Source organism: Lygodium microphyllum, chromosome 17 (assembly GCF_053477565.2).
Source record: "Lygodium microphyllum isolate KBCC chromosome 17, Lygodium_microphyllum_v1.1.10, whole genome shotgun sequence".
Classification (NCBI taxonomy): Eukaryota; Viridiplantae; Streptophyta; class Polypodiopsida; order Schizaeales; family Lygodiaceae; genus Lygodium; species Lygodium microphyllum.
In genome coordinates this window covers 94,798,568-94,812,770 of record NC_141151.1, presented here as the reverse complement: position 1 = coordinate 94,812,770, position 14,203 = coordinate 94,798,568, and the positions used below count along the sequence as shown (strand labels likewise).

The 14,203-nt window shown below is 38.7% G+C and overlaps 1 protein-coding gene across 1 annotated transcript; it reads left to right on the top strand.

The window, feature by feature from the left end:
- The first annotated feature begins 8,617 nt into the window (after positions 1–8,617).
- On the top strand, positions 8,618–12,410 carry LOC148022157 (uncharacterized). Its single transcript, XM_087697794.1, has one exon. The coding sequence runs from the start codon at positions 9,232–9,234 to the stop codon at positions 10,870–10,872; it is 1,641 nt and encodes a 546-aa protein (XP_087553920.1). The 5' UTR covers positions 8,618–9,231; the 3' UTR covers positions 10,873–12,410.
- The last annotated feature ends 1,793 nt before the right edge of the window (positions 12,411–14,203 follow it).

The window sequence follows — 14,203 nt, the reverse complement described above, 5'->3', positions numbered from 1 at the left end:
CTTTCTCTTTCTCTTTCTTGCTCTTTCTCCTTCCATCATAGCTCTTGCTTCTGCTCTGTGCTTCCACTTCAAAGCTCACTCCCTTCAATTACTTTTGGGCTAATAGAAAATAAAATAAATCAATTACATGCTAAGAGAAGAGGCCTCTCTTAAAATTGAGGTTATTATATCCAATCTTATAGTCTAACCATTTTAAAAAAGAGCATACTTTTAGGTAAATAGTAAATGACATAATCAAGTACATGCTAAGAGGAAAGACCTCTCTTAGTATGGGGGATTATTTATATCCAATCTTGAGCTTTGTTGGTTGCCCATGAGGGGGTAGTATATCCATGTTAAGAGAAGAGGCTTGGCAATTATATCCTATCTTGAGCCTTGTTCTCCGAGAGAGAGAGAGAGAGAGAGAGAGAGAGAGAGAGAGAGAGAGAGAGAGAGAGAGAGAGAGAGAGAGAGAGAGAGAGAGAGAGAGAGAGAGAGAGAGAGAGAGAGAGGTTTTGAGTGATCGAGCTCTACAGTCAGTTTCATCGCGAACGGTCGATACCGGTGACTTTCTCGCGGTCAAGAACCCCTATTTGCAGCCTTTGATTGCGAAGGACTTGCCTGAGGAGGTGGAGGACCACTTGTACATCTCCTTCTTCAAGACATTTTTAAACAACGAACAATAAGCTTCCATAGCCCACAACTTTCAAAAGCTTTAAGTCAAAGCTTAAGTGATAAGCTTTATAAGAAGCTTTAAAAAGCTTCAATTACGAAAATCGATGATTGGGCGGCAACGGCATCCTGACGTTTCAATCGGCATGAAAAACGGCCCCCCCTAAATCGTCGACGCGACAGTCAGCTTAAGTCTCCTAAAGTTTAAGTCACTGAAGCTTTAAAAAAAGCTTAATCACTCAAGTTCTGCAAGTTCTATTACTCCTACAAGTTCTGTAAGTCACAGAGGATCAAAACAGACTTACTTCAACTATTTCCATAAAGACTGTTTATACGCAGAAGCACAGAGTTTGTTTATTGCTCTCTGGAAGACTCTGTTCACACACCCAGACTTGCTGAACCAGTTTCAGCAAATGCGGAAGTTCATATGGAGGTCATACAAAGATTATACACAACTTCTACGAAGACAACGAATCCCACAATTGCAAAAGAGGAAGACCGTAAAAGCCAAACAAAAATATATAAGCCTTGTATACCCGACTTTGAGCTACGCTCATCCCACTAATCAAATTTCGAGAGTGTGAGGTCTTTTGAATTTTACAGGATGCCGGAACAAAATATGGATGATTAAATGGCTGAAGGTGATTTACCTGAACCAACGATGGAACAAAAATTGGATTTGATTATGATGCAACTTGATGAAGAACGAAGAGCCTGACAAGCTTTGAAAGTTCAATTGGCCAATTTGCAATGATCTACCATCGACAAAGATGGACCGCAACCCAAAGATCTTATACGACATACCATCGATGCGACACTTGAAGCTCAATCCATCCGCAAAGAAACAAAGATAAGTAAAAGAAATTTTAAATTTCGTACTTTCAATGGATCTCGAGATGGAAAGACTGTACTTGCATTTATCAGTTAGTTTGATGATTACTTTCATAAAGAGATATATACTGAGAAAGACAAAATTAAATGTGTCACTAACCATTTAGTCGATTGAGTATCTCTATGGTGGACTGTGGTTCGCAAGAGCATTGATTGTCCCACTACCTAGGAGAGTTTCCAAAAGAAATTTTTGCAGAATTTCCTTCCTCCTCAATTCCATGAAAAAAACCATAAAGCAATGGGATCTTCTACAGCAAAGAGATCGTGAACCTATTTCCCAATACACTGAACGTTTTTGGAATGCCCTATTGCAACTACGCATGCTCGAAGATGTACCTGAAGCGACTCACAAATGCAAGTTTATGTCCGGCCTACTTGGATATTACTATGCTGAAGTCAATATGTTCAAGCCAACAATCCTTGAAGATGCAATTTCTTTGGCTCATGACATTGAAGACAAGATTCGCGGAAGAGACAAGTGTCCACAACAATTTCAAACTAATGGTAACTATGGTTCCAAGCAATTCAATTCAAATTTTAGAAGATTCAATCAAAGTCGTTTTCTTCCATCTTCATTCCATAAGTCTTGGACACAACCACCTGCTTTGCCATCGAATACCAATCAAAACCCTAAGCCATCCTCACAGCCAAATCTCAATATTCCTAGACTTCCTGCCATTACCAACAATGTATCTAAAGCCAAACCCATAGTTTGTTAGAAATGCTATCAACCTGGATATCTAGCAACCAATTGCCAATCGAAAAAGCCACCTGTCCATATCAATTATCTTGGAGCAATGGAAGATGAAGAACGTGAGGAAATGCCTGACTTTACGGAAGATGACGACGACATTAGTACTACTTCAGATACTTTGCCAGGTATGTCAACTCCACATTCTTTGTTGACAATGAAATGTTTAGTGCATGGTAAAGAAAAGATTATTTTGCATGATGATGGTAGCACACATGATTTTATTTCTGCAAAGTTAGTTAAAGAATTGAATTTACAAACTGTTTCTACACATTATCGCATTAAAGCAACATTCCTAGGCACAAGATATAATGGAACACAAGAGGTGCATAACTTAGAAATTAAAATTGGTGAATATACTGAATGAAGGAATTTCCTAGTTGTACCTTTATAGTCTAGTGATATTATCTTAGGTATGCCTTGGCGTCATCAGTATAATCCTGACATAGGTTATTCTACGCATTCAATTAAAATTTATTTTCAAGGAAAACAAATCACATTGCATGGTATGCACGCCTCCAATAATTTTCCACTGCTTACTCATACTCAAGCTAAACGTGCATTATGTAAAAGTAGCAAATCTTATTTAATTTGGATGAATGAACTTCAAGCTAAAGAAAAACATATGCATCCTAGGCATAAACAATTTCTTGCTCATTTTAAAGATTATTTTGCTGATTATTTACCACTTGGACTACCACCTTCACGTCCTGAAGATCACAAAATAGATTTAATTCTTGGTACACAACCACCATGTAAAGCACCATATAGGCATAACCAAATTGAACAGAAAGAAATTCAAAATCAAATAGAAGAATTACTAAACAGATGATTAATTAGACCTAGTAGTTCTCCATTTGGCGCAGCTGTTTTATTAGTGAAGAAGAAAAATAATACTTATCGCATGTGCATTGATTATTGTGCCCTAAATAAAATTACTGTTAAGAATAGATATCCGATTCCTAGGGTAGATGATCGTATGGATAAACTACAAGGTTCTGCCATATTCAATAAGATAGATCTTAAATCTGGTTATCATCAAGTAAGATTGGATAAATTTGATATATTCAAAATTGCATTTAGAACACAATTTGGACACTATGAAATTCTAGTGATACCTTTTGGTTTAACTAATGCACCAGCTACATTTAGTCGCATGATGAATCGCATATTTCTGAAATATCAGCATTGTGTTATAGTATTCTTTGATGATATATTAGTATTCAGTAAAAATGAGAATGAGCATTATGAACATCTGTCTTTAGTTTTTAAGTTGTTGAAAGATAATCAATTGTATGCTAATCCAGAAAAGAGTGAATTCTTTCAAACAAAAATTGAATATCTAGGACATATTGTTTCATCAGAATGTATTAAGGTTGACCCTAAAAAGATAGAAGCAATTTTAAATTGGCCTATACCCAAAAATGTGCATGAGTTACGTTCTTTTCTAGGTCTTGCTAGTTTTTACAGAAAGTTTGTGCGAAATTTCTCATTACTTGCATTACCTCTGACTAAAATTTCAAAGAAGGGTATTGTTTATAACTGGACTGATAATCAACAAAAATCTTTTGATTTATTGAAACATGCATTAACCCATGCTCCTATATTACAACTGCCTGATTTCAATAGACCATTCTTTTTAGTAGTTACTGATGCTAGTGGATCTGGAATAGGAGTAGTACTTATGCAAGATAATCATCCCATAGCCTATTCTAGCTGCAAAGTGAATCCATCTGAACTTAAATATTCTACATATGATAAAGGATTGCTAGCTGTAGTACAAGCCTTACGTTAATGGAAACATTATTTAATGGGTTTTGAGTTTACGATTAAAACTGATCAACAAAGCATTAGACATCTCCTTAGTCAACCCCAAATATCTGACCGACATATTAAATGGGCAGCTTTCATTCAAAGTTTTCATCCCCTTATACAATATTAACTAGGAAAAGAGAATGTTGTAGCCGACGCTTTAAGTAGAAGACCGATAATTCATAATATTTCTATAATATCATTTGATTCCCTTATCCCTATAAAAGATACTTATCATCAGGATATTACTTTTCATGCTGATTGGAATAAATTAGTTGCAAATAATTGGATTCCTATTGATTCACTGTCTTACAATAATGGATTCATGTTTTATGAAAAGAGATTATGTGTGATAGTTCCATTTAGATCTTTTGTTTTGCATGAGATTCATTATCCTCCATATCAAGGTCATAGAGGTATTATATCTACTTTGCGTACATTGACTGAAGATTTTTGTTGGCCACATATGGACACTAATGTATCTAACTTTGTTTCTAAATGTTTAGTTTGTCAACGAGTTAAAAGACACCATGGTAAATAGTATGGTTTACTAATGCCATTATCTATTCCATCATGACCATGGGGACAGATTTCTATGGACTTTATTACTGGTTTACCTAACACTAAAACTAACCATGATATGATTTGGACTGTTGTAGACAGGTTTAGCAAACAAGCGTATTTCATTCCATGCAAGAAAACTCTAACTGCATCTCAAGCAGCTTAATTGTTTTTGAAAACTATTTTTACTAATCATGGTTTACCAAAAGTTATTATTTCTGATTGTGATTCTAGATTTTATAATAATTTTTGGATTACTTTATTTGCTAACTTAGGAACAAAGATTGATTTTTCATTTGCATCTCATCCTGAAACTAATGGTCAAACAGAAGCTACTAACAGTACTATTTTAGATCTTTTACGTGCTTACACTATCTCTAAACCACATACATGGGATACATATTTATATTTACTTTAGTTTGCATATAATAATACACCACACACAGCTACAAAGAAAGCACCATTTGAAGCTATTTATGGTTATAGATTGCCTACACCTGTTGTATCTTTATCAAATAAAATTCAGACTGCTGATGATATTGCTAACATGCACGCTACTATTTTTGATGAAGTTAAAGATATGATTGCCAAAGCCCAGCAATCATATACAAAACAAGCAAATAAGAAAAGACAGGCCATGAATTTCAAAGTTGATGACTATGTTTGGTTACGCATAGAAAAACGTAGATTACAAAGTGTAGATAAACACCTAGTTGTAAAATTAGCACCTAGATTCTATGGACCATTCAAGATCATACACAAAATCAATGACAATGCATTTAAATTAGAACTACCACCACATTGGAAAATTCACAACAACTTTCATATTAGTTTATTACGACCCTTTAGAGGCCAATTACCTATACACCCTGTCTATGAAAACCCACCTTTACTAGATGAAGAGACTGAAATCCTTGAGCCTGAAGCTATTATAGATACTGACTTTATGACCACTAGAACTGGCCGTAGCTATTCTAGATATTTAGTCAAGTTTAAAAACCATCCTGTTGAAAAGGCCCAATGGATGCACGCTAGAGACTTAAATGCTTTCCCCACTTTGTTAGCTCCACATTGAGCTAATAGCAATTGAGGACAATTGCTATCCCACCCCGGGGGTATGATGCCATGAGGCATATTACACGGTGGATTCCGTGCCACGGTGGATTCTGTGAGGTTTTACGATGAATTCCGTAAACTTTTATTACCGGGGCTCATACACAAAATGGATTCTTTGTGTGAGAAGTTGATGGGGATGCCTATCCTTTTCGGGCGTTTTGTTAATTTAGTGTGTACATGGGCGATTCCATAGCGGGTGATTCCGCAAAATACATATTTAAATTAATAAACGTTTATGAGTTTAGAGTGCGCACTCGTGATAAATTAAGGTTAGGATTGATTTCTAACCAATTTATTTATTTATTTAGCTGAAGACTGCTAGGTATTCACTTTTGTCGGTTTAATTGTATTATTTTACTAACGATTGTGAATGCTTCAGTTGATGTGTAGAGATAGCAGCGGTGGCAGTGGAAAGCATTGGAGGATAGCATGTATTCAAGTTATCGTCAATATTTTGATGGGCGCATACCTTAGGCATGGTGCCTATAAGGCGTATTTATTTATTATGTTTGTATGCGCATGGGCGCATGATTTAGATATTTGTATTTGGACATTGTATTTGGGTATGCCTGACTTCTTGGGCGCCCATTAGCTTTATTTCTATTTGGCACAAAAGCAAACTCAAAAGCCAAAAGCGTGCTATTTTTTAATTTGCGCTATTATTTGAGCTTGAAGATGATTAATACATAAAATACATGCTTTGTGGAGTGCTCACATAAGGCATGGGGGGAGATTTGCACCCAATTGGTCTCTTGTTCATGTCGTGCAAGCTTTCTACATGGATTTGTGTGCAAAAAACGGCATCCAACCTGTGCACCAAGAAGGCCTAATGTAAACACTTCAATATATTAATTTAAACTCCATCACGAGAGAGAGAGAGAGAGAGAGAGAGAGAGAGAGAGTGTGTGTGTGTGTGTGTGTGTGTGTGTTTTTTTTTTTTTTTTTGCAAATTCAATCTCCATCATGCTATACTGCTTTCTTTTTCTCAGCAATAAAGACAAGAAATATGGCTAGTGCAAGGGACATTTGTATTTACCCCACCACATATATTCTCTTTTATTTGCTTTTTAAGATGTGATTAAACAAGAGAGATGATACACTAACATCTACAAAAGGCCAAAATGACCTATGAGACCATGAGTTACAATAATGTGTATGATGGTACAACTGTATGGGCAAAATATGTAGCACAAGCAAAATGAGAAAGGAAACTAACTATGGCTATGTGTAAAACATAGAGCTCTATCTAGTAACAATGAACTCCAGACAGATGGTACAATCTCATGTGGGTATGGAGGGCCTAAATCTAACCCGAGCAATAATCCCTTGTATCCACCTATGATGGTGTCATCAGTGTCTGTGTTGAGACCTAGGATGTCTAGACCAGCTAAGCTGAATGGCCCAATCAATCAATACTCCTTGTTTATGTGTGAATTGTGGAGATGAGAAAGTCTCTCATGTGGATTGGGGCTATAACTGTACTGAAGTCTCTTGAGTCTCCTTTGTAAAGAAGTCTGTGAGCTGTCTCTGTTAAGGGCCTCAGTGTCCTGGAGCAGCTCTACTCTTGAGATGCATGTCACAAAGCTGTCGTATTTCAAGGAGAAAGAGACCAAGGCATCACTGATCAGTAAAATCCATGACTCTGGATAGTGGTCCAAATCCATCTCTAAAGAGATAATGGAAATATCCACAAATCTCATAATACGTAAGGCAACAACAAATATAATGAGGGGAATGACACTATAGGCAATTTCTCTGAGGGGCAATAAGGTAGACCAAAATGGGAAGCTTCTTAGATGGGGTCCACCATAGTCCCAATCTTCATCAACTATTGCAATACCTTTTGTTGGTTATAATTGTGACTTCCCATCTCAATTTAGGCTATTAGTAACTCTCAAGCAACCAATCACCAAGCAAATACTCTACTTCTTCATATCAAGGTGCTCTTTCTCTAAAGGGTGGTTTCTATATCCTATTGCATGTGCCCAAACCTCAAAACCAAAGAGAGGCTAAAGTAGAGAGCTTGATGAGTTAGGTGTTACCATGTGGCTAAAGGTCATGGTTCAAATGTGGTTATTTGATCTAAGAAAATAATTTCCCTTTGTTATCGAAGCTTCCCTTGTTGAAGTGATCAAGTATACACATTTTGTTGCCACATCAAAGCACCACCATTGTGGTGAAGGTTTTTGTGTGCATGTGCACAACATATCTATGTGAGTCCGGGATGGGTTTACATGAGGCAAAACCCATAGTTGAAATGCAAATGGTGTTCTTTGCATGTTGGTACACGTGGGGCGATTTGATGCATTAAAAATCGACGCAATTGATATTCAAACCTTCGAATTCGTTATTTAAAGAAAACCCTTTCTTAAGAAGGCGTTCGGCCTTTCCAAGCTAGAAGACCTCTTGATGGTGGCCGATTACTACTAACGAGAGGACCAATGACAAGTGGATGAGGACAAAAGTGAACTAGGTTTGGTTGTGTGGTTCGCGGCTATGGACTTAAAAGCTATGGAGAGCATTCATGTCAGTGGTGGGTAGTCAGATGCTTGTGGGGTGGTGGTGGTTAGCTAGTGGGATTCTTAGAGGGAGATGGGAAAACACCATGTGCCCAAATGCTTGGAGAGAGAGAGAGAGAGAGAGCAAATGGGATGCAAAGGTCAGCCAATGCCAGCTAGGGAAGGTTTTAGAGAGAGGAGAGAGACAGAAGGGGAGAAAGAGCTACGCGGTTTGAGCGCCACGTCACCCCATCCTCCATTTGTTTTTCCACCCAAACCCCGAGTCTACCGTCCCCCGCCGTTGTTACCCCGAGCCTACCGTCCCCCGCCGTTGTTAAATGTCGTTGCGACACGAGAGAGAAGATTTGCCTCGATGATTCTGGTTGCCATGGCAGCCCGTTAAGCTTTCTTGTCCATGTTCCTTCCCCCATGCCCCACCCCTCGTTTTCTTATTATTCTTGCCCATCATCATCAGCTGCAGCAGCCATGTCTCCCCCTACCTTCTTCCCCCCCCCTCCTGCTCTTAGCCTCGCCATGCTTCGCTGCAAGCACTCACACGGTGCCCTGGTGGGTGGGAACCATACCTCTGCTCGTTTTTGCACACGTTAAGCCTCCCTCCCTCCCTCGCTGTTGGCTTCTCTTCTTCTTTTAATCAGTCTCTGAGCAGGCTTCTCCCATCGGGGTGAGCTTTCGGAGGTCGCTGGCGCGTGGCACGCAACAGATTCAAGGCCTACGACAGACAGGAGCTCTCCGCCGAGGCGCGCGTGGACCACAACGTGTTCGAGGCCTGCGCTGATACCGGAGCTCTTCATAGAGACGTGTCAAGCAACCTTCAACAGGCCTGCATCAATAGAAGAGCTCTTCAGCAACGTGAGGAGAACGCATTGCGCTCAGTAAGCGCTCCAAAATTCTAGATTTGCTACTGCTTCCCTTCCAATCATAGGTCCAAAAATGGCCGGCCTCTCCTTCCTGCGGAGACCAGGTGCTGCCGTCTCCGCCGACCTGCACAAAGCCTCAGCGCGCAGAATTATTGTTCGTATCGCCCTATTCACCTTGATTCTCACTGCCATGCACTTCGTTTTTGTATTGCACAATGGTCCCTCGTGTGCAGAAGGCCACATCTGTGTATTCTCCAATGGTCACGGTGTCAGCTTAGGCATGGATGGCTCAGGCTGGGGACTGCCCCCCCTTAGTACGAGTTATGTCTCTGAAGATCTCAAGCCACGCTATAATTTCAAATCATATGAGCAGTATCTGCAGCTTCAGATCAAGAAAACTCTCAATCCGAAGCTCAGAAAGCTCTGGACATCGAAGGATTGGAGAAGAAAGGTCGACGTGTTTGCACACGTCTTTCAGGATCTTGTAAGGCAGAACATGCTAAAGACTGGTGACAAAGCTCTGTGCATTGGAGCTCGCGTAGGTCAGGAGGTCTTAGCCTTGAAAGAGGTTGGAGTGGAGGATTCCATTGGCATTGATCTGGTCCCGTCTCCACCCCTGGTAATCCAAGGCGACATGCACAGACTCCCATTTGAACCTGGCTCCTTTGATTTCGTGTTTTCCAATGCTTTTGACCATGCTTTATTCCCTGCAATGTTTGCTGCGGAGGTTATGCGGGTTCTGAAGCCCGGTGGTGTGATGGTGCTCCACCTTGCTTTAAAGAAGCGCACGGACAGATACTCTGCTAATGACCTGCATGCCATCGATCCATTGTTGCATCTGTTTCAAAACTTTGATGTTGTCCACGTCAAAGATGTGGATGCTTTTGGCCTGGACTGTGAGATTGTGCTTAAAAAGCATGTAATTGAGGCAGATAGAAATAAGGATCAGGCCTTGAAATGTGCTGTCTCAAAAGCAAGGCAGAAGCTGGTTGCTGATGCTGAGCCCCTCATAGTTGAAGAACCTTTGAAACCCTGGATTACTCTCAAGGAAAATGCTAAGAAAATCAAGTACCTGCCAAGCCTCATTGATATCAGTGACTTTCGCCAGTATATCTATGTTGATGTTGGTGCAAGAAGCTATGGCTCTAGCATTGGTAGCTGGTTTATAAAGAAATATCCTAAGCAAAATCGAGATTTTTCAATCTATGCAATAGAAGCTGACAAGTCTTTTGCTGGAGACTATTCAAATCGCAAAAATGTGCAATTTCTGCCCTATGCTGCATGGGTGAGGAATGAGACCCTGGTCTTTGGAGCCAATCCTGAGAACAGGGCTGCAGAGGGGGAGATAGGAATGGGAAGAATCCAAAGCATAGCTATGGTTGCGAATGAAGCTGCCAATGTGCTTAAGTTACCTTCTGAAAAGCAGTTAGTGCAAGGATTTGATTTTTCTGAATGGCTTAAAGAAATTGCTACCCCAGACGACTTTGTGGTGCTGAAAATGGATGTTGAGGGGGCCGAGTTTGAGCTTCTACCAAGAATGTTCCAAACAGGAGCAATCTGTCTTGTCGATGAGTTGCTTTTGGAGTGTCATTATAATCGATGGCAAAGAACCAGTCCAAAGAGAACTTCCAAATATAGTAGAACTTACAAGGAATGCCTGTCCCTGCTAGAGGCACTTCGTAACAATGGAGTGCTGGTTCATCAATGGTGGTAAGATTGACTGCTTGAGAACTCCAAATTAGCAAAATCAATGCCATTCGGATATTTTGCCAGCCATATTTCAATTGGAGTTCTCATTCGGTATGATTGAATTTGATATTTCTTGTTTATTTTATGCAAATGTAAACTTCAGGTTGAGTTATCCTGTCACAGATAGGGTCAACCCTAGTTGCAGGACTTCAACCTGGTTGCAACGTTAAATTTTACTGAGATTGACAACACCGTCTTGTAACTGTTGTAATCAGAAGCTTTATAAGGCTGCCATTCTTTTGTGTTCTTTTTTGCCCCCAATACTGATGTTTGGGTTAGGATCCAATGGGTTATGTTTAACACGGTGGCATCTATGATCTATGATGTGTATGGTGACAGGAATCCATAGCTTAGCTGACAAGCACTCTTGCGCGAGTCTATAAGTTATTTAGTGTATGGTGCCAGGAATCCATAGTTTAGCTGACAAGTTCCAGTATGTAAGTTTATGTTGTGTACTTTCAAAGAGATTGAGAGACAAGGTAAGGTCCATCGCTTATCCTTTTGTGAATGTGTATTGTCTTCAGTATGGTTGAGAAACTGGAAGTGGCAGCCCGTGAATAATGAATTGGAAGTGCACTGCTCACTTTGTTTCTGTAACTGACAGTTAATCTTCTCCTTTGTTCTGGTTTTAGTTGTGCCGTTTGGTTGCCCTATCCAAAGAGTGTTATTAGATTTTGTGGTATTGTTTTCCAGAATGCCAAGATCTCTGCCATCGATCTGTGCTGGTCTTTTTTACTTCTCCATCGAGTGCAGTGCATTTGTGGTGCAGCCACTACTCATTTGGTTTCTCCAATCAACAGTCAGTCTCCTCCTATGTTCTCTTTTTACCAAAGAGCATTTGTAGAGTTGTCTCACTGTTTTCCAGAATGCTAAGATCTGTGCATTGGAGGTAAGACCTGGAAGAATAAGTTGGAGTTGCAGTGGGTTTGAGGATTCCATCTGAAATAATCTGCTCAAGAGATCAAAGGCTGAACTTGCTCTGTATACTCTGCAAAGTGTTGTTTGTTGATGAGCTTCATTCTTTGCTGTTGTCCACCACGCATCACAAACAATAATGGTATATGAGAACCATGTTCTTTGAGGAAGGAGATTTTACCCTGAAGAAGATTGCAGAAAGGAATCTATGCGAGGAGTTGATCAATTACTTTATTTGCTATAGCAATGTTCATAAAGAGGAGGAATTGTTATGTCACTCACCACATTGTAGTATCTGCATGCAATTAAGAATAGTAACTAAAATCTCTTAGAAAATGCTAAAACCAATCTTCAATACTTGTTCCTAGAAAAAACTTCTTTAGTGTAAAGTGACTTAAAACGAAATGTGCTACATGAGCCATAAACTCTATTCCTAGGTTTAGCTGACACCAATGAGCGCATTATCTCAATAGTCCAAGATAAAACATCATGGTAGAGACACCACTATCAATGCTTCTTTTGAAGCTTCTCTTAGTGGTCAATGTGTTTTAGAGAGTTATCAATGAGTCACATGAGAATGACAAGCAATGTGATCTTGTGTTGTCTTGCTAATGATGTTATCTTATTATGTTTAACTGGTAGATGGGGCCTTTCTTCAATGCCAATTGAGACACACACACACACACACACACACACACACACACAATGATGTTAAAGCTTAAAGTTGATAAAAAGAGCTAAAAGGTAAGAAGTTTTGGTTGGAACCATGATAGACATGATGATATAAATGAAGGTTGAAGTTTCTTAATAACTAGGGATTCCTTTAGTTATGAATAGGTGCCTAATAATGTGAGGGATTACTTGAATATCTTTTGTTCTATATGATGGATTACTTCTAAGAGACTTATACTTGATTCTCCCAAATGTTGCTTAACTAAGTATTGCTTCTCAATACTTTCATTTAATCCTCCTCAATGTTAGCCTATGATTTATGAGTTCCACCCTATCAAGAGTTTCTCATTCATTTGATTCTTGTACATGGTGGTCTATTTCCTTCAATCTTTTTATGCAACTAAGCCTTGCTTTCCAAGCAAAGGGAAAATATAGGATGCCTGTTAAAAACACCCTTAACAAGAAAGAGATATGAAATGTTTCAAAGAAAGTTATACTTGAATGAACCTTTTCCATTGTTTAACAAGTAAGAGCCTCTACTAGGGGTCAATACTTCCTTTCTTTCTATCAAAGCATACAACCCCAATTGTATTTGTCAATGACTAAATTGTTTAAAAAGGGCTAGGGCTAAAGGTACAACCTTCAATAGAGGCTTAAGGTATACCCTTCATACAAAGGCTTCTTAAGAAAAGGTTGCAATGATTTCCATAAGAGGCAATCATTATCCTCTTGAATTATTTTCAAAATTGAGACCTATTCATGCTGTAGTGCTCATTAATTTCTTTTTTTAATGAGAACCCAAAAAGTATGCATGTGGAAAGAAGAAAGGTAGACTTATTTGCTCAACTAAGAGACTTTAAAGGTGGATTATTTTTTGAGATTCATGTAGTAGTGGTTTTTATCAATTGGCTTTAAAAAACAAAAAAGAAAAAGAAAGGTGGATAGTTTGAGGATTGTTGTGCTTAAGTATGAGCGTGGAGTAGAAAGTATACTAAGGGTGAAATTGAAGGAGAATGTGCTCAAAGTTGGAGAATTGTGGAAGAGTTTTTTGATATGCCACAAAAATAGATGCTAAAATTTTTGTGCTCCATGTATAAAATAAATACGAATCACACAAAGTGCTTAGTTTGCATGGAGAACTTTGGATTAGAAATTTGATGTGAATCACTCAAAGCTTGAGAGATATAAAGTTGAATTATACAGTTGATTTCTCTTTGCTTCTTATTCTTGGGTCTCTACATGTTCAGGAAAATAAAGATATCTCTTTACTTCTTATTCTTGGGTTTCTACAAGTTTAGGAAAATAAAGATATCTTCTTGAAAAGCTTTGTTCATCTTTTGAGTATAACAAATGTAATTATATGTCATAGTTTTTTCACATTGATTACAAATTCAATTGGACAAAAAGAAGAAAACTACATGCATGATACTTAGCAAGCAATGTTTCCAAGCATCCCGCATTGTAGTAATCATGTTGTCTTCCCATTTTGTGACAACATTGGCCCTTTCGAACATAATGTGCTTATTTGTAAAATGTATTTCCTCAGTTAAAGGCTAAATGATGTCAAGGTTTCTTGTACAAGCATTTATGATGGGCATGTCTCCACTCTTAAACAAGTAACTTATCTTTCAATTACTAATGAGTATGCTCTTTTGTGACTACTCAAATTTTGATTAGAGTAACCATGAGAGGAAGGAACTAGCTTTTTG

Bases quoted from the DNA above. Each gene is read 5' to 3' on its own strand.
- LOC148022157 (XM_087697794.1), top strand. From the start codon at position 9,232: ATGGCCGGCCTCTCCTTCCTGCGGAGACCAGGTGCTGCCGTCTCCGCC.